The sequence below is a fragment of the Spodoptera frugiperda genome, chromosome 17 (assembly GCF_023101765.2).
Source record: "Spodoptera frugiperda isolate SF20-4 chromosome 17, AGI-APGP_CSIRO_Sfru_2.0, whole genome shotgun sequence".
NCBI classification, from domain to species: Eukaryota; Metazoa; Arthropoda; class Insecta; order Lepidoptera; family Noctuidae; genus Spodoptera; species Spodoptera frugiperda.
In genome coordinates this window covers 4888577-4915005 of record NC_064228.1, presented here as the reverse complement: position 1 = coordinate 4915005, position 26429 = coordinate 4888577, and the positions used below count along the sequence as shown (strand labels likewise).

Here is a 26429-nt window from a genome sequence, read left to right as displayed (position 1 = left end):
AAAACGAGAATATTAAATGCCTACCCTAATTTTCAGTCATAAAGAAAATTGCTGACACAAAATACAATTAACACAATTATTTGCAGACTTCTCTCTAAAGCAAAAGTAATCTATTTTGATTAAAACGGACTTAAAGATTCCAAAGAAACAAATGTTAATATTGTTGACGAAACAAAATATCTAATTTCAGCTCCGTTTCATCGTAATTCCTTGTTCCTTTAATATTCGAGTGATTCAGTTTGTGTACAAAAACACAATTACCATAAAATACTCTGGATAAATCACCATGTTTAATATAAATAATGTATCTTGAATTTATACTACCGTCATGTAAATATTTACGCTTAAATCTCTACAATATTGTCAGGCATCAATTAAAATCATCAATTCGTTCGACCAACATCCAAAACATACACTTAATATTGTTTTAACGATTGTTGATTCAATAACAATTTATTTTTGGATCAACCGAACACTGTTCTGAATGTACAAATTAATTCAGTACTCATTATTGACCATTTCTGTTCAACAAATGAATATTATCACGGGAATTAAACGCATTCGGGAACTAAGTTATTTCATTAACGACAAATTTATCAATAGTAGCTTCATTTAAAATGCCATTGCGTTTTACTATAGCTTCGTTTTAATCGGTATTGTTGCATAAATCTGCGTTTCTGTCAATTTTAGTTAAAACCGTTCTGAATAGATCGGAACAATTGTATTGTTGGTCGGGAAATGTTAAATTTATTTAAATATTTACAATTTCAGATGCAGCGTTGCGTATACACAAATGTTCTGCATCTAATTACCATTGTTATTTGCTTTTAGTGTTATTAAAACAAAATGCTTGTTACGGAAAATAGGAATTGATATTACATTATGGGTAGGCAAAACATTCACATTATAAATTAGGGACAACAAAACTAACTGGTCCATAAAATAGGAACAGAATTAATTCGAAAAGGTTTGTCATCTATGAAAACATCCGTTGCGTCCCAACGGGATGGAGGGTAGGAATTTTTAATATCACCAGATATTCGATACAAGCCTTTCCTATGTCAACTGAGTGCTTGCTTACGAAAAGAATAATATTGGGCCAACATCGTGGTACCAAGGACACCGCAGGGAATATTTGATTTACGGAACAAGACCTCAATTAATGTTATGAGATGTGAAGTAATTTTGAGAAGTAACGAATTTTTCTTTGTCTGGTGTCAAGAAATTGGTATGAATGTGTCGGAAAATGGAATTTGGTGTGGTCTTTGAAAGCGGATCGGGTGTATTTGGAAACGTAAAATTAGGTGCGTCATTTTTTTCGCTTGTGAATTGAATATTAGTATTATTGGTGGAAGTGATATTTTGTGGGAATAGAATTGCTTTATTAGGGGGTGGGAATTTGTTACGTGTATATGGGTGTGGGTGTTCTTTTTGCAAGCTGTTTTATTGGTATCAATTCCAACACGATCTTAATATATTTTGATTTACGGCTTGTACGGTTGGCGCAGTGGCTGGGCAACCGGCTGCTGCGTAACGTGTAGCAGGTTCGATTCTCATACGGAGAATCCTTTTATGTGATCCATAAATTGTTTTTTCGGGTGTCACGTGTATGTGAACTTGTAAACGCACCCATGACATACGAGAAAATCCTAATGTAACCTACCACCACCTATATCAAACTAAATGGCACCAAACTACAGAGATGATCCAGTCAGCAGGTGAAAAATGTGTAACAAATAAAAATAGACACTCTTTAAGTGTCATAAGTGTGATTAAAACTATTACACCATTTATTAAAAGATATTACATGCATATTGCTAATTTATAATATTACTTATCTTTTCTTCACAGAGTGCTGTAGTAGGATCTAGGGTAACGTTACCCTGTCGCGTGGAGAACAAGGCTGGACAGCTGCAATGGACGAAGGATGACTTCGGATTGGGAACACATCGACATCTCACTGGCTATGAACGATACAAGATGATTGGGAGTGATGAGGAAGGTGGGTCCTTTTATTTATTTTAAAGTCAAAGTCAAAGCATTTATTTCAATTAATCCTAAATTAGGCACTTTTGAAACGTCAAATTGAATTGTCCGCCAGTCTGTCTGTCAGTGAAGCTAGGCGCTCGTTCCAAAGTGTTGCTTCGAATGGAGAAGAACGAGCAAGAAACTCCATCGTTACTCTTTTCAAAAAATGTTTTTTACAATATCTCTGATACATTATTTGATCATTTACCTATTGTATATATATGTAGGAACAATGTAACGACAATACGACGTCAAAACTATGGGACAATAAAACCAATTTGTAAAGAATATAAAATAAAATAAAAAAGCGGGTTGTTTCAAACATATTTTTACGAAAGAAGGAGCTGGTTTTCAATTTGACCGTATTTTTGTTACATTTTTTAAACGATGCCCCACTTTAGGATTTTCTCCTGTGTCATGGGTGTGTTTACAAACACACGAGTTCACATACACTTGACATCCAGACCCGAAACAACAATTTGTGGATCACACAAAAAGTTCGGGAGTCTACCCGTTTCACGGCAGCCGGTTGCCCAGCCACCGCATCTACCGTGCAGTCAAATTATGTTGTAATAGTTTACTATCAGATATTGCAGGAGATTATCAACCGCATATTTATTTTTTGAAAATAAAGAAGTAAAAGATTTGATTGACTGAATTTCCAATCCTAACATTATCATATCTGTAAATTTGATTTTCAACTAGATCCCTAAATAACATTCTACATGCTCTCGCTCCATTTATCCATAGTAGTTCAGATAAAAATACTCTAGCCAAGCAACGCCTCTATCACGCCTCGATAATAAAGAAGTATTTAGGCGTAAATCCTTTGAACTAGCAACGAGCTCAAAGAACAAACTTGGATGGCAGACGAGAATGTTCATGTAGTAGAAATTCTTTGCATTTCTAGAGGAGAATGTGTAGCGCTTTACTGAAGATATTTCAGCTTAGTGCATCAATACGGTTAAGCTTGTTTAAATTGTCGTGGTGGCCTGGTTTAAGACACCCGCTTCTCATGCATGAGGGTTTGAAATTTGAGTATCAATGTGACTTTATCGTGCATCGTGCAACGTTACACCTTTTATCTCCGAAGGGGTAGACAAAGGTGCACATTGCAGCACGTGATGCCGCTATGAAATGTACACCCACTTTTCAACATTTGTATTATAAGTCGCATGTAATAGAGAGTTAGCCTATTGCCATATACTGGGCGCAATTCCAGACTCCGTGCTACTACTGAGAATTTTCGAAAAAAACCCGACTTTTCCTAGTCATATTATTAAGACACCAGTTGCATACGGTGAAGGAAAACACCGTAAAAACCTGAACTTATCACTTAAATCGCCAATACGCATAGAGAAAGCGTGGTGATTAATACTCAATTCTTCTCCGTGTGTGAACATGAACAGGCCTTTGGTCAGCAGTGGCCATTTATAGACTGATGATGTGATGTGTTAAGTTTGTTTAAATCGAGCCTGGAGAATTCAGTGCGAGTATTGGCAGTTGGCCTGGAGAATTCAGACCTCCAATTACATATAGTGTATATTACATTTCGTTGAGTTTATTTGGATATCTGCCAGATACGGGTTTTTGAATTTTTTGCTGATCATGTTGTTTTTGTTTAATGTTTCTATCTACAAAAGTGTGTAAGGAAAGTCTTTATATTTTTTGATCATGATTTTAATACTTTTTTAAAGAAAAATCATCCAATGACTTTTCTCACCTTTAGCGAGGCGAGTGGCAATGTCAGACGTCAGACTCTTAGTGACTAAAAACCACCCGCACTTCGTTCCTACTGCTGTTTTTCGAGCCGGAGCCCCGGTAAACCCGGAAAATACCCGGGTATTTTTACACCCTAACCTGTTCATCGATATACTTAATATGTTTGGCAAAGCCTTAGAAGGTATCGTACATACAGAAATATTTAGGTATGTTAAAAACTAAGCGAGAATGAAGCCACAAGCATTAACAAAATTTAGAAGTAAAATAGACTTTGTTAAAAATATTTAATTCTATATTCCTTTGCAGGTGACTACTCGTTGGACATCAGAGAAGTTACGTTGGATGACGATGCGTTGTATCAGTGCCAAGTCAGTTCTGGACCAAAAGGTAAGTCATAATAAAATAGAAACATACCTATCTGCGTTCCCTGCGAATTCACTGAAGTAGATGACGTCACTTTAACTTAAAAACTTAACTGGCATTCTTGGAAACTTTTTATTAATTACTCTTAAACTATTCCTTTGTTATATAGTAACGATTTTGTTCCGAAAATAAATTGATAATGACTGGGTAAAGGAACTATTAAATGACTGAGTACGGTGGTTACAATTCAAAGGACAATCCAGTCAGAATCAAATAATCAAATAAATCATATTGTCACTAATAGAACTTTAAAGCATTTTTTTTTAACATCATACGATTTATCCACAAAGGGGTAAGCAAAGGTACTTGCACATTACGGCACCTAATTCCACACCGACTTTACATCATTTGTGTTATAAATCCCATGCAATAGGGGGTGAGCCGATGGCTATATACTGGATACAATAATCTAGACTCCATGTTACTACTGAAAATTGTTCGAAAAACCGAAACAAACCCAGTAATACTTTTTCTCAACCGAGAATCGAACACGAGACTAACTTGATGCAAACATTTTGACCCACAATTTAAAATAGACCTTCCTATCAAACCTCCTAACAAAACAACACCAAAACAGACTCACAGCTCTCAAGGTCTCTTTTAAAGTCCAGTAACGTTACTATTACCAACAGTAAAACCTCAAGCAGTTCTAGGTAATCCATCCTATCAGTGGTTTATGTCCCAAATTAGACAAAACTTCGACCCGTCACGGTTCACTTGGACTTTGTAAAGGGTTGTTACGGATTCGGAGTTTCGGATCTAGATATAGATGTGGATAGGACTAAAATAACGTGAGGGATCCGGTATTGTTGTGGAATTTTGGTTGGTTGTAGTTGTAGTAGTGTAGACTATAGAGGCGTTTATTTTGTACATGATCCCTTTGATTTTAAGGCGTACTAGGGCTATTGTGACTGTTTATCAATAGTACTGATATAAGTATACTAAGTTCTTAAATTATAAAATCTTGATCTCCAGGTAAGACTTATTATTAATTTATTATTCGTAAAGTGGGTGTAACATGTAACGTAACCTTTTCGGGGCATACGAGTAACAAACATGATCGTATACTTTGCTGTTAAATCTGAAATTAGATTAAAACTTTGTTTATAATTTTATTAGAATAATCATTTATTTCAAACCACGTCAATAATTTTGTTAGTTGGTAGTAGATATTATGTGATAAAAATAAATATACAGGACTGTACTTGGTTAATGGTTATGTACTATCCGAATTTTTATAGTAAACTTGATTAGAAAAACAAACTTTTAGGTTATCCGGAATAGTTTCGGATACAGTTACAGAGAATTCTTACGCACACATCACTACTTTGTAACTCGAAATAGACATTAGCAAACTCCTTAAAAAGTTTAATGCGTAACTTGTTTACGGAGAAGACTACACAGGGGGTGCAACTTTAGACTATTTTACGGCAGCAATGAAAGTCAGCCGTCAAAGTCAGCATTTTGTCTATTCTACTGTAATAAGGCTATAAAACAAAACTATAAGGAAGTACAAGGGTTTTGGAAAGTTTTAATTATTATAATTTTGATGGTGCCCTATAATTTTGAAGTATGGGATTTGTTGATTAGGTTAATTATAGTTGTATACTCGTGTTGTGTTTCCTTGTTTGAGTATGGCACGTGCAGGGAAAGGACGTTTCGTGTTTATGAGGATTTGATCCAAATATAGCTTAGTAGTTTCATGAAAGTCTTGGTTAAAATTTGGTCTGTAAAAAATGTATTATTGGAGTAAAGTAATATCTCAGCGTTGGGTAAAACCTTACGAGTGTGGGAGAGCCATGCTTCGGTACGAACGGGCCGGTTCGACCGGAGTGATACCACAGCCTCAGTGAAAACCGACGTGAAACAACGCTTGCGTTGTATTTCGTTGTGTGAGTGAGGTTACCGGAGGCCCAATTCCCCTCTTCCCAATCTTCTCAATCGCCGATTCCCCAACAACCCTTAAATCTAACCCCCAAAAGGCCGGCAACGCACTTGTAACGCTTCTGGTGTTTCAAGTGTCCATGGGCGGCGGCGATTGCTTACCATCAGGCGATACGTCAGCTCGTGTTCCATGAAGTATGGGATTTGTTGATTAGGTTAATTATAGTTACTCGTGTGTTGTGTTTCCTTGTTTGAGTATGGCACGTGGATGTAAAGGATGTTTTGTGTTTATAATTAGCTTTTGATTTTAGCCATAATCGTCCCACTGCTTCTGATGATTTGATTTAAATATAAGTTAGTAGTTTCAAGAAAGTTTAGTTGAAATTTGGTCTATATCTAAATGTAACTTAATAGTGAGCGACATACACGGACGGCTCAGGAAAGTCTTGGTTAAAGTTTGGTCTGTAACAGTTTTTGGGGGCTCGAGACAATCATCTATATGACTTCTCCCTAAGTGTCAGACTCTTACTGACTAAAAACCATCCCGTTCCTTCCCTCCTGCTTTGAGCGGAAGCCCCGGTAAACACGCTAGGTTGTCCGCAGCTCCGCATCAGGAAAGATTTAATAGTAAAGTAATACCCCTGTTTTGGGTTAAACCTTACGAAAAATCCTTATACTGCTTGCTGCTTAAGTAGAATTTCGTTACGTTGGAATGTTACACCATACTTCTTTGATTTCCTCACAGTGTGGTTCAGACCGAGAGTACGTAGTTCAATAGTCACTCCACACAAAAAATAACAAATAATTTTTCCGAGTTGCAAAAAATGTTCCCAAAAAAATATTGTATAATTACAAAATATAACCTGACAAACAATTTTGCACCACAAAACAGAGAATATAGAGTTTATACTGCAATAGTAAGGGTAATTCCTTTGAGTCAACCGCCTGGCGGCTTTGTAGGAAGACAACGGATGGATGTAGCCCCAGGGGAAGCTGAGATGTTCGTCAAAAGTAGATGCGGCATCTCATGAAGTGATTTTAAGCTAGTCCCTTTTCCTCTACTGGTATTTTTTGTAAGTATATTTTTATGGTGTTGTTTTTGGATATGGCTTTTCTTTTGGAAATGTGATGTTTTTGTTAAGTCTGTGCATTGTAAAAGAATAGCTATTATATTCGTTATTAAGTGTTATATTGTGAAAATTGAAGTATGTTTCAGTTTTTTTTCTATTTTTCTCATGTTTATGCATTCTTGAAAATAACCAAATCATGTACTTTTTTATGTTATGAACCGGTATACGAGCAGACGGATCACCTGATGGTAAGCAATCGCTGCCGCCCACGGACACCCGAACCACCAGAAGCGTTACAAATACGTTGCCAGTAACCTTACTGACACAACGCAAGTTGTTTCACGTCGGTTTTCTGTGAGGCCGCGGTATCACTCCGGTCGAGCCGGCCCATTCGTGCCGAAGCATGGCTTTCTCTCTTTCTCTCTCACACACAAACACACATTCTTAGTAACATCAATATCAAAGTGAATGTTTACAAAATAAATTAGGTACATTATAACCCTGTTTCATAAACGTACTACCTTAATGATATTTACGCAAATACTGGTTTCATGAAAGCATTTTGGTAGGAATTTTACGCCTACACGAAAATATAGGTACCTTCAAACATGTAGGCGGTTCGTGTAAGCCAATATAAGATTGTGAATATATTTAGATAAAAGGATAGAAAATTCGTAGTAATCTTGTTAATTTTCTTCTTAATTTTATTGTTGGGATTGGAAATGAATTCATTATTTATAGGTTTACTTGAATGCGTAGGTCTTATTCTTATTATAAACTAGTTATTTCCACGTAGTTTTTCCTGTTATTCGGCTCCTATTGTGTAAACAATACGAGGTGTGCCGCAACTTCGTACACGTGGAATATAAGTTTTTTTTTCCTAAAATTAAAGTTGCTTACCACGTTAACTGCCACGTAGGTCACCGGTGACATACGTTAGTGGAGGATTTGCCTTCAACAGTTTTCTGATAGCAGTTGGAGGCTTAAGTTACTCCATATTAAATTAGCTGCATACCGATAAAAGTCCTGTCAAAATCGGTTAAACCATTTCAGAGATTAGCCGGAACTAACATACAATTTTTTTAAAAGATATGTGTGTATACTTGCCATTATTTTAATATTATAAACAGACGCTCCAATTATATTTATTAGTCTAGATTTTTACGAGAAGGTTGTTTAAATATTATATGAAAGGATATTTTTACAAGGTCTCTTGGCCGTTCTCAAGATTGGACATTTCCCGTTTTATTTTTCTGAGATAAATTATAATTATACACAGGTGAATGGAATACATGTAGCAAGCAAGAATGTAGCAGAAAATTTTGAATCTAAGGGCGAAATAAATTGATACCTCTTACTATGAAAAATATACGATCACTTATTTAAACAAACATAAATTAATCAGTTATTTAATAGGGTAGATGACTAATTTATTTTAATACCTGACACGTAAAATAATAGACACGTATTTTTTATTTTCTTACGGGAACCAATATTTTCGACGATGTATTGATATGAAATGTCGCGTGATGTCACTTCTACGACGTTTTAAACATAGAAATTACGTATTTGCTCCCACTCTTAAACTTTGATTCGATTTATCTAAGAACTAGCGGACCCGACAGACGTTGTCCTGTCAAAATTAAAAATTAATTAAAAAAACATTGTCCAGCGGGCAAAATTGTGAATCTAAACCATTCTCGGATCCCCTTGAACACACACAAAAAAAACATCAAAATCGGTCCAGTCGTTTAAGAGAAGTTCAGTGACATACACACTCATAAAAGAATTATATATATAAAGATTGTCATCTTATATGACAAAATAAAAAAATACGTGTCCAATACTTTTTCATTACCGAACTGACGGAGTAAATAGATGAAATACTTTCACACATGTCATATCCACAATTCTCTAGTTCGTGTAGCCATAAATGCCAATTCTCTTTATTTAGCCGTCTGTCGGAGATGTATCGAGAGATCGTCCTGTTGATTGAAGAATGCGACCCTATGTTTGTACACGGATGATTTTTGATGGGAGAACTATTATTTATCTTGTAGTTCTGCCAAGTTTGTCTTGAGAAAGTAAAGTTACGAGTATAATTATTATGGATGTTTCTACGGGAATTGGTTTTGATTTATTATGGTTATAATGTTTTATTTCTTGTTATTGTAGTAGAGAAGGTAAGGTACTGACGGACAATTCAATTGTATGTTCCAAAAGTGCCTGATTAAGGATTTCAATTAGAAATAAATTATTTGATTTTGATGTATTTATACATGATAGTTTAATAATCACTTAGTCAATGTATTATAACAACAGTGAGGTTACCGGAGGCCCTTTTACTGCACTTCTCAATCCCCGATTCCCCAATAACACTTAAATTCCTAACCACAAAATACCGGCAACGTACTTGTAAAGCCTCTGGTGTTTCAGGTGCCAACTAGCGACGGTGACTTGCTTACTATTAGCCGATACGTCTGCTCCTTTACTGGCTTATACCATAAAAAATAAAATATATTTATAAACAAATCAAAATGCACATAACAAATATTATTACAAACAAGCTAGGCAGTGCAAATTGCTTCTATCACAATTTTTATATGGTAATGCTTCGGACCGCCCATAGCGTCTGCCCATACGAAGCCCTAATAATATGTATGTAATCAGATCCCAAAGAAATCCTCCATGATAAAAACTGGTCGATTTGTAATTGACAATCGTCATTGAATAATCAGTTGAGGTGGTCTGATTTGGTATACTCGTTTTTATATTGAGACGTTCCTGTTTATGTTGATATCATAATGGTCCGGACGTTTAAGCCACCTGATTCTTATTCATGAGGGTGCGGGTTCGGAACTTACCAACGGCAACTAATGTGGCTTTTTCCAAGATTATTTAGACACCATAGAAGGTCAAGGAAAACATCGTGAGGAAAGTTGGACGTACAATTTCTAATTATATGTTTGAAATCGTTAACCCACATTGAGCAAGCGTTCCGGAGTTGCGGACAACGTAAAAGGTTACCGGGGCTCCGGCTCAAAGCAGGAGTAGGAAGGCGGGAGAAATCATTGGATGATTTTCCCCGTCAAAAAAAAACATTGAGCAAGAGTGGTGATTAATGCTTAAAAGCTTAAGCTTCTCCTTGTGAGAAGAGGCTTATGTGGCGAATTTGAGTTTAACCTACACCATTTTTTTATTATAGAACTAGTATCTTACAGTAAATATTAATCGGTGAACAACGGGCATGACAACATTTTCCAATACAGCGTCATGTCTTAAACACGATGACGTATAACTTTCAAAAGGATCATGTACACACTAAGCTATACATAACCAGTTTATCATGATCCCTCTATCTATAATCCTTTCACACATTCAACGGCCAGCTTATACTGGTTTTGTATAGATTGATGTGTAACTGTGTATACTAAGGGTCATGACATTCGAGGTTCATTAACCACTGTCGGTGACAAATATTATGTAAGTCGGTTATGTAATGAGATTGTTTTTGTATGGTTTGTGTGTTTGTATCGTGTTGTAGTATGTTAATTGGATGGTAGGGTTGTTAAAGGACGCCTCAAAAAGAAGGCTGAGGATGTATATTGTATTTTAATGGAGATTGGATAGAAAAAATATAAATGTAGTCTTACATAACCTCACGCCTATCTACCCCTATGGGAGACATGCGTGAGGTTATGTATGTATGTATGCAGGTATATATGTTAGGATATATCAAACTACGGCACCGCTCCAAACTACTTTTTGTCAGTATTCTGAAATGGGGGGGGGGGTAGATTGTTTGAAATATTACGTAATTATCAAGATAAAAAGCTAAAAAATGGTAGATGGACTATTTGTGACTAATGGTGCTCCCACACAGCGGTTATATAACGTTATACAACAATGTGTAACAATAACATTTGTGTTTAAACAAATTATAACAGTGGTTGTAGAGTATGTTACATGCTGTTATTAATGTTACACAATGTCGTATAAAAATCGTGGATAATTTTCTCACCCAATCGCACAAAAAGACGCATGCAAAGCCCCGGGATGAAAGCTAGTTTATAATACTTAATAGTGTAATATTACTATTACACCCCTGTAATATATTTAATTAAAATTAAATTAAAATAAACTCTTGTTAAGGTGACAAGTTTAATCTATTGTTTTTGATCTTCAGTAAATTTAGACAGGGTTTAGAGTTAAATAAATATGAACCGTCTGCCCTTGAGATTAAAGTTTTTATTGCTGAAATCCATTTGTCAAATTATTTCTATTTTAAACTTTTCATTGTGAAATATCGTCTATATTTGTTGGATAACAAAAGTTTTAGAAAAACGGGGTAAATAGACTAGAAGAGAATATTTTCTAATGTAACACCCACTTTTCACTCAATGTAAACAAGCATTGAGCAAGTGCGGTATTTATAATGCTCAAACCTTCTTCATGTGAGATGAGTCATTCGGTCAACGGTGGCCTCTTATAGGCATTTGATCTGCGGACTGCCTAGCGGGTTACCGGAGCTCCAGCTCAAAACACAGGAGTAGGAACGGGGTGATTTTTAGTCAGTAAGAGTCTGACACTCCCTTTCATTTCACCTAAGGCAGGAGAAGGAACTGAGAGATGTCGACACTAAAAATATAGTAGTATAGACAATGTCTATACACAAAGAACATGTCATGTTCTTATTATTATTTACATAATTCTAGTAATACCTAAAAGAAATCTAGACCTAATATTATACATATTTCTAGTTTTCCCAAGTTTCTTGAGATCTGGCTGTCGTTTGTCAGATATTTTATGTCTAAAATATTTTAGCATGAATAAAATGTCTAGTTTCGTTTGTACGTAGACGACAAAACATGCTAAAGTACTTTAGCAAATGGATATATGTATATATGAATTTGTAAAGCTAATATTATATTATTTGTTGTATTTTGAACTTTATGAATATGTATTGGTTAGGTTCTTTTTTATTTGGGGCCAAGTATAGTTTTATGTTTGTGCAGTCGATTGAATAGAAGTATGTACATATATTGTGAATTGACAGTTTGGAGTTCTTCTTTGAGTTGAACAATAGTATTATACTTATTGCTTATCTATTTCTAAATTCCCCGTATTTAACATTTAATTTTAACACTAGTTTCTTTTCCGCGGTTTCATCGGCTCTGCTTAACTTTTAATCACAGCCTGTTACCTTCCTCAATAAATGGACTATCTAACATAAAAATAGAATCGAAAACGAACTAGTAAATCCGAAGAATAGCCCGTTCATACAAACGTTCAGCGCTCTGATTGGTCGTATCATTCAAGTCGACCAATTAGAACGCCTAACGCGTTCTCGTTTCGATTAGTTTAAACGTAAAGCAAACTCATACTAAGGGTACTGATATTATTATAATCAGGCATAAGATAGTAAAATGAATAAATATCTTTAATAAAATAAATAAATACATTGCTTCTTTAACTTACAAATCGAACCAGCTAATTCCTTGTTAACAAGCTACATCGTAACATCGAATACTAACAACAAAAACTCGTGTACCAATTTCATGAATAAAGAAACACCTTGTATAAGTAAAAAAAAAGTAATGATCCCATTTAATAATCCCCCTTACATCCGAAGTGGCAACCCTACGTTCACTTTCTCTTAATTAGGGGGAGGGTAACTAAAAGCGGCGGACTGTCACGGATAATTTAGAAAAATATATCCTCAAACATATTATCCTGGGAGAACCAACTTCTGTTCCTACGTATATTTGGTGTAACTGAACGTTTCCTAACGATTACTTAGTTATATTAATAAGAATATCGTTAAGTCTATAGATGCTAATACTAGTCTAGTTCTTAGTTGTGGCTTTGCTACTGTTTAGAGAGCAGTTTTTTGAGCAAGCAAGGCTAAAAGAGATAAAAATAAACTCACTTTTGCATTCATATTAAAACGTCTATACCTATATGAAGAACTGTACTGTATCGTCACGCATTTTTTTTTTTTTTAAAAGAAACGTTGCCCCACACTAGGATTTTCTCCTGTGTCGTGGGTGCGTTTACAAACATACAAGTTCACATATACATTTTATACTCGAAGAGGTAGGCAGCGCACATTACGGCATGTAATGCCGATGTACAATGTATATCTACTTTTGACTATTTGTGTTATAAGTCCCATGTAATTAGGACGTGAGGCTATTGTCATGTACTGGACACAATTGCAGACTCTACGCAAGTACTGAGAAATTTTTGAAAATCCGAAAAATGCCAAGTACCTAATGCTTTGCGCGACTCAGGAATCGAACCTGAGACCCCTGACCCAGCAGCCGTACTTGCAACAACTAGAACGACAAGGCTGTTTTATGTAAAGAAATTTGGGTGATTAGACAATACAACACTTAAAAGTAACCTGTCTCACTATTGCGATTTGTGCGGAGTTGAGGAAGATGTGCAACATGTTTTGATGGAATGTGTCAAGAACAACCAGGAACGAGAGTCGCTGATGGAGGCGCTTAAATTAAACAAATATGATGTAGGAATCGTGCAAACTATTTTATCATCCCCAACATCTGATAGAGCGAGGATGTTTTGTAGATTATTTTCAGTGCTTTCACAGTAACTTTCTTCTTGATGTCCTCCTAACCCTTATGATAGTCTGTATTCTAATGATGGACACAATGGGGTTGTCATATCCAAGTAAGGATAAAAACCCCAACAAAAATATGTTGGAATAAACAAAAACCTGTCTCACTCTATTCAATGACAAATATAGAAACAGAAAACCCCAGATCATTCAAAAGTTGAAATGCGTCAGAGTATTCGGCCATTATAGGCCAAACTTGCAAAGTCCGATTGTCACGCCGAAGTTTGAAGACAAAAATTGATTCAACATTTAATAATTTAATATAAAGGAAAAAGACACCACTCAAGATTAAAGTTAGAAATAAAGTTAGCGACTTGAAGTTACTTCTTATCGAGCCAATTTGGAGGAGTCAGGTGAAAAACATCCTGTGGGGAAATACGTAGACTTTCTAACAAGGATGTTTGTTTTAATGGATGTGACTGGGTTTATATTTAAGGATATTATGTTTTGTCTTATACATTTATATCTTGATACATCTAGCTAGGTGACTAGCTAGTAGCTGATAATATACATAGGTTTTGGGTTTGTGAAGAATTAGGTATACGACAGTCAGTAATGCGCTATGGACTTGTTCCTGCAGGCAATGTACGCTACGTACGTGGTTTTCAATATTAAAGTGCAGAAAGTTACCAAATCGATCTATTTTTACATACTACATACTTATTATTTTATAATTTTTAAGCCGGGCATGCATTTATAATTATCTTTTCTTGTATTGTAGACTATTTCAGTAAGTAAAATAAATAAATACAACTAGCAGAAAAAAGTGTGACAGGAAATAAAACCCATAATTTCTATACTTATGGTTATAAGTAAAATTAAGTCACAGCAAACCATATCCAGTACACTAGATATATCTTACATCTCCTGAATAATTCAAAATGATAAGAAACGACACCCTTGGTGTATAACCACGGGACACCGAGATTCCACCCTGTTCCCCGTAAACAACCCTCCCTCTATGTCATTTCGGCAACATTTGTAAGACTTCATAGGAATATTGCATGGGATTTTTTATGGTTTCTCTGCCCCTCTCAAGTGGGGAAATGACTAATAGAATGGGGAGTTCCGAATGGAAATTCTAAATGAGTTTGTAATCTTATATGGTTACGGTTTTAGGCGAATGTTAGATAGAAATGTTGGTGGGTGTCGCGAAACTCGACTGGTTTATACTTATATATAAAAAGGGTGTTTTGATGCGAAAAATCAGTTTGATTTATCGTGTCGATACGTTCATTGTTGATCTCATCTCGAGGAAGGTGATACGGTTATTATAATGATGTGAATTCTACTGATGGCTTATTTTACTAAACTAGCTATTCCTGCATGGTTTTGCGTGCTCTACTCAACTCTTATAACTTAGTTTTCTTTTATTTTAGTCTTTAGTCTTAGTTTATATAAACATGACGTCATAGTTTGATGTTTTCCAGCCTATAAACTTACTCGATATATACATTTTCCAACACAAAAATAATTAAAGAAATTAAATCATCTAATGACATTTCTCACCTTGGGCGAGGCGCGAGGGAGTGTCAGACTCTTACTGACGAAAACCCACTCCGTTTCTACACGTGCTATTCGAGTTGAAACCCCCGTAACCCGCCAGGCAGTCCGCATAATGATTCCCGTGTAATAGAGAATGATCATTTTGCTGTACACTGGCTATATACATTAAATTTTGGACTCTTAATTCAGAAATTTTACATAATTATCTATTACAAAAGCTACAACTATATTCAATTATTAGGTACACGTGCCTAAATTACTGAAATTGTTATCTTACTTACAACAAAACAACTTTACAGGCTGAAAATGCGAAATAAACTAGAATTTATTTCCTCATCCCTTCTCAATTAAAATATCTCGTTACCTTAGTTAATTAGATTATTCTGAAGCGAGCCATTTACTTCGTCCTTGTTAATACTTAACCTGAGGAGTTTCACTATTCCAAAGATTATTTCTGTCAGACTGTTTACCTAATGTAACCATGAACTTTATTAACTAAAAATCACTATTACTTACTAGTGATTTATAGTTAATTTAGTATGTTTCACGATAGTTATTATAAAACCATGAACTTTATCATCATCACCATAGCAGTTCCATCATCAAATGCTGAACATATCTCCCAATAAAGCTGGCTGGCTAGTAATAAAGTCATGATGATAATTACAATTCTTTATCTAACTTTCTTTAACCTTGTTAAAAGCAACAGTAAGAACAAAGAACTTAGTCAACCGACGGTATACGTCACAATAATTTAGCCGATAAGTGGCCACTGTTGACCACAAGACTCTTCTCGCATAGACAAGGTTTGAGCATTAAACACAACGCTTGCTCAATACGGGTTGACGATTTCAAACTGATAAATAAAAAATGATAAGCCTAGGTTTCCTCGCGATGTTTTCCTTCACCGTTAGTCAGTGTTTTAATAATCTTAGAAAGTCACATTTGTCACATTGGTAGGTTTCGTCACCCGCATCCTCATACATTAAAAACGTCTTAAACCTCTGCTCCACCACGACATTCCAACTGTAAACATATTTACACTCAATTAAATAATGACATAGTAGTCTAACATAGTCAAGTAAGTCGTAGTTAATCTTTTTCGCTCTTCCCTCGTTAAACGTCCCAAGTATCAAACATTAAATTTCCAGAGTAATCACAAATTTTATAGCAAACACTACATTTGAAGGCTGTGACAACTAGATACAGTTTAACTCACGACTACGGCTATAATAACCGAAATTTATAACTTCTCCATTAAAATACAATGTACCCAAAATGTACCTACGTTTTAACCGAAATAAGCCAAACAGTACAGACCTACATTGTGAGCACAGCAGGGGTGTAGCTAGCGCCGTATCAGTTATACGGGGCCCCCATATCTGCCGTATCAATTATACGGGGCCCCCAAGTTACGGGGGGCCCCCAAAGTACGTGAGCAAAAAATAAAACCATCCCAATTTTTTATTTCATTTCAGAAATTACAAAAGTCCAAATAATGATGAATAACTTTCTTTTTCGCGTAAAGCATGCGTTCAAAAGTTGGCAGCAACTTTAGGAAAGTAAACGTCATCATAACGTCAGCCTCCAAACATGTGTTCCCTGATTCGATGATCCCCCCCTCCCAATAGAAAAATGGGACCCCAAAACAATTTTCATACAGGGCCCCAAGGCCCAAGGGGCAAAGATACGCTACGCCTCTGGAGCACATGAAACCAAATTATTCATTCATCGCAAAAACTGTGGTAGCACAGGACAAAACAGTAGGACAATACCACAGTACAGCAAGTTTGGAGTAGTACAAGTTAATTGTGTCCAACTAGACGTTCGTCAAACACGGCCTGGTAAAGAAAAAGCCACTTTTGCACGGTCAAAGGCAAACACACCCGCAAATTGTTCAACCGCAACGGCTTTGTTCGAGGTTAGGTTGTGGTACAAGGCGTAGGAGATTGAGGAGTGACATTCATTAATATGTTGACAAGATAGTAAAATAACTAATAATTTTCGTAAGACATACTGAATTAATTATTATGTTATCGAGTTACTCACGTAACTGTTTGAGTTTAAGTACTTGACTAGTTTCAAGCTTTGCTAGAGGCTTATATTTGTAGCAGCGCAACTGTTACCGCGATATGTGTCGCTAAATGCTGCTCATAAATATGAGCCTTGAGTAAGTAAGCCGATAACATAATAATTACATTATTATTTTAATATTTTACAATCCAACTCAAGAAGAAAGATCTTCATTCAACATGACAACAAACAGTGTTTCTAATCTACTAAAATGTAGTGTATAATGTAGTGACGTGTAAAACGCAACCGCATTTAAAAATACACGATGGTATCATGATGGGTATAAAACCTTTTACAGGATAAAATTAAAATAGTTACATTAAATTAATCTTCATTTACCACTTAATCTATTAGAAATCAAGATTGTCCCCTTACAACATAGTCCTTCTAAATTAGTATACCACCAAAAATAGTCATTTTAAAACCGCGATCCGCCTCTACCTTACACCCAAAACGAACCCAGCCGAATTTAAACAGGCGTCGGTGAATTAAACGTTGTAAAGTTGGACAATTTCACAGCACTGACACAACTATTGTGTTTGCCCAACCCTTTGTCGTTAAAAAGGTACATCTTATTTGAAGTGCACTCAAATAGACACGTTTGCAGACATAGGGGCTCACTTTGTTCAGTAATTTGCTAAATAAGTTTGGCGAATGTTTGACTAAGTTAAAGATATTTGGAAGCTATAGTTTGTTCTGTTGTTCGTATGGAATGGTGGTCCCAGATTTTCCTTTTTTGGCAAAGTCCTTTTGCGTTAAAACCTAGAGGTGAATTTTTCACTCTTTGTCAAGGATCCTGTATACCTACTTTCATTCTTCTTCAAACAATGGGTGAAATTCTTTATTTGGACTATGAACTGGGTTCTGGTTATGATGTTGTATACCTATGTGACTAACTAACCTACAATTTGGAAGATAATTTATTGACGATGCAGCAAACCAGAAAGTGGGAGGAATGAAAAAGACTAAATTTGGTTACTTATTCTGCCCAAAATCAACATTGTAGAATATGAAGAACTTCTATTAATATCAGACACCAAAAATGCTCATAAGCTGCCACACACCAACAGAAAATCTTACATTTCTAGCCATATCAATTTCAAGAAAGAATAAACGATTAATAAAACTGAAATACATGTGCAAAAATCCCATTACACGTTAAATTATTTCTAGAAATAGCGCCATATGCTGTAACACCACACCTTCGTACAATTGTAACTTCTATCTATGAAGCTGTCACATAATTCCGAGCTGTAAATATAAGAGAGAATCGCAGTCTAGTTGCCACGCTGCGCACGGAGTGTGTCTTGGCAGTAGTTCGGCTACCTGTCAAGTCATACGCTGCAGATATTTTATAAGCAAATACATTGCTTTTTGATTTGAGGTGTTTTGATTTATACCTATAATACTTGTATTTTCTCATTTTAGCAAATCTTAAAAGTCTTGTCAGAAGTTTGTGATCTCTCTAGATCTTGAATGATTCATTCACTCTTGAGGTTTGTTTTTACCTACCCCTTTCAAATTTTAAGGAACGTCTAAGATAATATAGTATCACCTAAAGGTTTGGCTGCTCACCCAGAGATTTGGCTGGTAGAAAATGCCTACGGCATTAAGCCAACCCTATGTACACATTCATGTGCATGAAGAGTTAAATAAATAAATAAATATAGGTGACACCAAACGACATTTTAATTTTCACCAACCTGTAAGTGACACTTAACTGTACGAGTAGGGGGATTCGTTTTGGAGCACCCTCGCACTAAGTAACTCTTACTTAAAAGCTAGGTGGTCGGTGACATGACCATGATCTCTCTCCATAGTAAGGGTGCTTTTTCACCAAAGATGTGCTATGCTAGTTTGTTGTACATACGATTGGCTATCACCAATCATATTCATTGGTACAAATTTTAGCACTGAGCAAGCTAGCAAGAAACATCGTATACTCGAGCTTCGCATCTTCCTCGCACAGCTACATAGCTTAGTATCAGTGGGGACGGTTACATAGTTTTACAGCTTAGCTATTAAGTCTTCGTATCATAGCTACATAGCACATCTCAGGTGGAAAAGCATCTAAGTAGTCTTTAATTTGCCTTAAGCATTGACTTTAAACAGTAATAAATTAGTTCACGGAAAGACACTACACGATAATAACACTTAATCACTTGGAACTAGAGTACAAAATCCACTAACTGATTTAATAAACACAGTTGTCTAGTCCATTCATCTACTTCTACAACATTGTGTAACGCGTTTAAATACCAATTATTTTAACTTTATAACAACGGACGAGCTTTTAGCATTTCGCTTAGATCGTGAGTTAGTTAGTTAGTTGGTGGTAATCAAATGTAGTAAATGCGAGGTTACAGGATGTAGTCGGTTTTATAGCGATGTTAAAGTGACTACAGATATTATGGTCACTTGGAAGTGCGGGCTTTAATTGTCTTGAAGTTTGTGTGGTTACTGCTTTAGGAGTGCTGCTTAGTTTTGATTGTCATGTCAATTAATGTTATAGGGTTTACCATTTTCTGTTATTCTGCTTAAACATATTAGCTGGTGTGTACTGATGTGTATTATCGTATGCGATATGATCGTGATGTTATTTTGTTTGTTGTTTTGCTACGCGGTATTTAAGGAATAGTCTGTAATCCAGAACTTTAATTTCACCCTTTTTTACATGTCATAATATTATTTAATCTCATAAGGAAAAGCCACGCTTCTGCACGCATGGGCCGGCTCAACCGGAGTGATACCACGGCCTCACAGAAAATCGACGTGAAACAACGATTGCGTTGTATGAGTGAGGTTACCGGAGGCCCAATTACCCTTCTCCATCTTCCCAATCCCCGATTCTCTAACAACCCTTAAATTCTTAACCAAACAGCAATTCACTTATAACGCCTCTGGTGTTTCGGGTATCCATGGGCGGCGGTGATTGTGGATCAGGTGATACGTCTGTTCGTTTACCGGCTTGTGCCATAAAAAAACCTGTATATACAAGTAGGTCAAACGCCTAACCTTCTTCTAAACTCCATCCCCTCATCAATATCAAAACCCTAATCACTCTTAACCTGACGCTATCAACCTCTACACCTCAAACTCAGCATTAACTCTTATAACCACGGAACCAAAACCCTCCAGAAAATATATTCCCCTCAGGTTCGGACCGCAGCAATAAAGCAGTTTATTAGATTATAATAAAACAGCACAAACTATGGTAATTCGGTTAGGTTCATACGGAGGCCTCAAGTTGATTCGAAAGGGTATTAACAATTTGCTATATTTGGCTGCGTGTTGAGATGAATTCTAAAACGGACGCGGTATTTTATTATAAGTACTTAAGTAAATAAACAGGGTGTAACAAAATACCCATATACATCAAGAAGCACTGAAGAATACAGGTTGAATAGAATCTCTACACAAAGTTTCAGCTTAAAATACGATTTAAAAAAATTGGTACCAAATACTTGGTGTCGCATGGTTCTTGATTTTAAATCATCATACAAACGTATCACAACACTACAGGGGTTACTCGCTAATTACGAAACATTTCTTCTGTAAATCTGATCTCCTAGTACCAGTATCTACCTAATTGTAATGTTCGGTTTCTGGAATTTATGTATTGAAAAACTTCATAACTTCGTTCCATGAAAACATGAGTTTAAAAAATCCTACCCGTATCGTTTGTTATGTTATCTAGAAACCGTGCATTTGATATGTATACCCCCTTTTTGTTACACCTTGTATATTATTAAACCGTATTAACTAAATAATAATATTAATAAGTATGACTAAAATATTTACAAACACCCATAATTCACCTTCTTTCTTGTGCGAACTGCTAAGAACTAGAATTCTTTGCCAGAGTCTGTGTTTCTTGATGAGTATAACCTGGGTGTCTTCAAGGCCCAAGTGAGTAGGTTGCTCATAGGCAGACATGCTCCATCGTATTGTCGACTGCATCATCACTTACCACCAGGCGAGATAGGGGCCAAACTCCGACCCATCAAAAACAAAAAAACTTTCTTGAGACATACTAATTAATATGTTATCGACTTACTCACGTAACTTTTTGACGACAATCGCCGCGTCGTGTGTCGCGGAATGCTTCTTATGAATATGAGCCTCTAGCATCGCTTGAAACTAGTCGAGTTCCTCGTCAAACAGTTACGTGAGTAAGCCGATAACATAATAATTAATTATGAATACCTTAAAAAATTAAAAAGAAATAAAAACTAACTTAAAGCTTTGAAAAAATAATCCTCATCAGAGTCGTTAGGTATGGTGCCCAAAAGACTGGCAGCATTGCCACATTGAACGGCAATGCTGAGAGGCGAGATATTAAACAATGTTCTGGAACCAGATTATACATTACTTTATTATTCGTTGAGTAAAAATTCTCTTTGTGTTTATTTTTCTTCTTTTTCTTAACCCTCAAATGGTATTCGAGAATTGTTAGCAGAAAGAAAATGATGACTCATTTTTTTTATTGAAATTATGTTTGTTTTGTCTGTTAGTAAATTCAAGGAAGATAAATGCTTAGAAATAAGATAAATTCTTGATTTGCGTTTATATGTTTTGCTGGTATAAGATCAAGTCAATCTAGTCAAAACTAAAAGATAGTAATTATACCTGTACTGTACGTATAATATCAAACGTAACAAATCAACTGAAAATCACGGTATACTCACGAAAATGTATGGAGAAAAGCTCTACAAGTTTTGAGTCACAAAGGGACATTTCATCATGAGCAGCGTGCGCAGATAATTTTAGTTAATTTAGTGTGTCTCACGCTAGTTATTATAAAAAATATATCAAATGTAACAGTTTGGCGACTTCACATTTAAGGCCTTACTATTGTAAACTTTTATACAAGAGAAATAAAAAAACAAACATCACATATTTTGAATTGAAAATAAGGCATAAAGCATGAACAAGTAGTACCTACACTTAACTTAAAAGGTACATATTCTAGAACTAACGTTGCAATATCTCTTCTTCCTAGGTGAACCACCGATCCGCTCCAGGTACGCGCGTCTCCTAGTCCTCGTGCCACCAGAGCCTCCGAAGATCCTCAAAGGTCCAGTTCTTCAAGCAGTGGAGGATAGAGAAGTCAATCTGGAGTGTATCTCTGTTGGAGGCAAACCTGCAGCTGAGGTACGTAATTATGTAGATTTTTCTACCTGTCTAAGTTAAGCAAAGCATTATTGGGTTTTATTATATTCACCAGAATGAAATGAGAAATAGAAATTATACTGTACTAGCTTCCGTAGGATAAGAAGTATCTTATCACCGAACTCAGCTTCATTTTCATCAAAATCCGTTCAGTAGTTTCAGCGTGATTGACGTACAAACATCCAAACAAACAAACTTTTACATTTATAATATAAGTGATCAAATTGACGAACTAATTAGATTTTTATCCTGTCTCCTTGATAAGGAATAGCAAGGCTCTGCAATTTTTACCAAGCACATTTCTTTTACAGATTACCTGGGTGGATAACGATGGTGGAGTGTTAACACATGGAGTCAATTACACAGTAGTGCCAATGTCTGATAACCGGAGATTCACTGCTCGGTAAGTTTCGCATATACATACATATACATACAGAGTGACGTATTCCTCTCGGGAGGTAATAATACAACTAATTTCCTACAAACTGAGGTGTCTAGTCCAAAAGTGACTAGTTTCTGAGATATTCAACGCGGTTTTTTGACCATAACCAAAAAATGTTGAATATCTCAGTAACTAGCCATTTTCTGGCCAAGAATCTCAGCGCTAATTTTGTTTAAGGCTGTTGAATGTGAACGAGCTCCAAAATGATTGACTTGTATTAAAATTAAATTGATAATAATTTCCAAGACAAATAATTTGGTAGAAATTACATAGGCATTCTCTTTCTTTTTTCTGGAAAAGAGATTCCTAATCTTAGATTTTCTTCAAAAAGAAACTAAAAATAGTTTGCTTTTAACATGTCAGTCAATTATTATAATAAAATCATATAATCAGTAATTTTTTTACCAGGTCTGTACTTCGACTGCGACCAAGAAGACACCACCACAATCAGACTCTCACGTGTCAAGCTCAAAATACCGCAGACCGAGCTTACAGAGCTGTTACTATTAAGCTGCAGGTAAGGTTTAATTTTATAAGATGTCATTAACCGACTTCCTATGTACTATATTTTTGCCTAATACGGCTTTGTCAATGTCATACCATAATTATTTTTACAATTAATGTCATTATTAAAAAACTAGCTTCTTTCACGCGATTTCTAGTGATCGTAGCGTGAGGTTTGAGGGATTTTATAACCTTCCTCAATAAATGGACTATCCAACACAATAAGAATTATCCAATTCGAACTAGTAGTTCCAGAGATAAGCGTGTTCTAACAAACAAACTCTTCAGTAAAAAATCATAGTAATATACGTATAAGATTATTGTTCCCTAATGTAGTCACAATGGTATTTTCCGTTGGTAGGTTTCGACGTCTTAAATTAAGTATTATCTGCGCATATTAAATAAAATCCGCCATTTTAACCTTTCAGAAATAACAAATTTTAACTAAAGTATCCTAATTGCTTTAATTCTATAACATTTTAGCCTTACAAAATCACATATTCCATTAAAATAATAACTTGCGACGTCACAAATGTCTTTGATTCAATTTAATTAAATAATCGTAATCAGCTAATTGATACTAGAAATGTCTTGAATCACAATCATGTTACAATGTCATGGGTAGTTGGAAACAATTATAATAAGGGCTCGAGTACACGACCGACGCCACAATCGAACGAATCGAAATCCACTGCTTTTACCGTCGAGCCACTACGATGCTTGATTTTACTACACAATGCTAGCTTTATTATGAGTTAAGCCTGCCACAACCTCCCAAAACCGCTGCAACTCTTGTTAGCCAGGTTCTATAAAAGATATAATTATGAAAACACCGGAACACTGAAATCTAGCGCGTCCCAGGAATATGAATCAAGTGGTCGCAAGTGCGACTGCCGGAAAAGAGATCTGGAGTTTGATTCCTGGGTCGGGCAAAGAATTCCTGGGCCATTTTCGGTTTTTCGAAAATTTCTTAGTACGGAGACTAGAATTGTGCCCACTATATAGCAATAGGCTCACCTGTGATAGGGATCACATGGGACTTAACATAAATGGTGAAAAGTGGGTGTATATTGTATAGTGGCATTACGTGCCGTAATGGGCACCTCTGCCTACCCCGTCGGGGATAAACGTGACATAACTTTTTTTTTAATCAAACGACATGGATATGGTGACGGCCCGATGTGGTGGTGACGAACGGATACGGTGGTGGCACGGCATCATCTGTACGAGCCCTTATTTCATATACGAATTTATATTTCATAGATTTGATTGTATTAAATTGTGTCTTGGTTATGTAATTTGTGTTCAAGTTGTGTATTGGTTTGACAATCGTCTGCGGTTTGCTATATTTAGAATATTATGTGTTGAGATTGATATTATAATGACGGAGTTAATATAATGGCAGATTGAGGAAAGTTCTAGCCGATGTGTTTAGTGGTGGTATTGTTGTTTCCTTGAAAAGATGACTTTCCCTCCTTAAAAAACGGGAATTAGTACCTATAAAAATTAATAGGACGCCACGCTGCGATTTTACTTTAGCATTCATAATTTTTTGATTTATCATTTTCATTTATATAAAGATTGTGTAAAAGAATATCCATTTCGAAATACTGCTAAATCCATTCGCATACTTAGTATCCCAAAACATATCCAAATTACATTTAGAAACATAAAAAAAACAGAGAGACATCGTAAGCAAATCTCACATTCCTACTTCAATTTACTCTAAGCAAAGTGAACTAGACATTTTTTAGATTTTACTCTCTTCTTAATAAAAAAATATGTAACATGTAGAGAATATTAGATTCCCCGTACCGGTGTTGCGAAAGTAATGAAGAAAATGAGTTATTTTTACTTACACGTGTATTTTTTACTAGCTAGCTCTAGCTGCTCGGCTCCTATTGATTGTGGCGTAGTGTTATACAGACAGATCTTCCTCAATAAATGGACTATCCAAAACAAGAAGAGTTATTCAAATCGGTACCGTGGTTTAGGCGTAAAGAAGAGACAGAGACGAGTGTTTTCGTATTTATATAATTTTTCACTCAATACTCGGGTCCTATTGGTTATAACGTGTTTTAGCCATTGTATATTTATTGGCCACCATTGCCGATAAATGGTACTATCTAACACTAAATATAATTTGGAATTTAAAAACAAAAAGAGTATGGTTATAGGACAACGTATGATAGTAGAAATAAAAATTAGGTAATATCAATGAAACTTTCTCCTAAGTCTGACAAATACTATATTTATAACTGCATCAAAATCACTATAGCCAAACGCGAGATAATCGCTCACAAACACTCATACATACAGGTCAAACTGAGAACCGCCTATTTTTAAGTCAGTTAAATAGATCAATAGCTTAACATAAGGGCAGGAAGAAAAAGACTTGTACACTTCTACAGCAAATGGGATAAAGCTAAAACTGAGAATATCGTGTAATATCACCCGTATTAAAGGCCTGTCAGTAAATTAATAACAATAATTAATGTAATTACTCGTCTTACCTTGACGCGTCATTTAAACGACCTTGTAACCTGTACTATTGTCTTAAGGTACATTTTAATGTAACAGGTGAAAACGATTTAAATTAAAATCTATTCGTATCTATTAATATGTGAAAGCTTTCGTGACTCCGTAATACTTACTGAATATTTTAAAAGATTCGACCATTTCTATTCTTGTTGAATAATAATAGTAAGACGATTTTAGTCGACTCAGTGGTTCGTTGTTCGACTTGAATTGATAGAGTTTTTAAAACTCGGCTTGGCGTGTAATATGTAATCCCACCCAAAACATAAATGTGAAAGGCTGCCAAGTTCGATAATATTGGAATGCTTCGCCTATAAAAGAAGTGAGATCTAAATAAGTACCAAGTTCCATACACAGACCTCAGTTAAAAATGATATAACAAGTTGGCAAGTTTTCATCACTTTGTTATAAACCTACTAAACGCAAT

General features: G+C 35.6%; 1 protein-coding gene across 2 annotated transcripts in view; it reads left to right on the top strand.

The window, feature by feature from the left end:
* LOC118276822 (irregular chiasm C-roughest protein) overlaps nucleotides 1-26429 on the top strand; it is a 113614-nt gene that overhangs the window by 43039 nt on the left and 44146 nt on the right. For both annotated transcript variants that reach the window (XM_035595389.2, XM_035595388.2), the window contains exons 3-7: nucleotides 1852-2002; nucleotides 4057-4137; nucleotides 22349-22500; nucleotides 22830-22921; nucleotides 23369-23477. In XM_035595389.2, the coding sequence (XP_035451282.2) occupies nucleotides 1852-2002; nucleotides 4057-4137; nucleotides 22349-22500; nucleotides 22830-22921; nucleotides 23369-23477 (585 nt within the window). The remainder of the gene's footprint in view (nucleotides 1-1851; nucleotides 2003-4056; nucleotides 4138-22348; nucleotides 22501-22829; nucleotides 22922-23368; nucleotides 23478-26429) is intronic.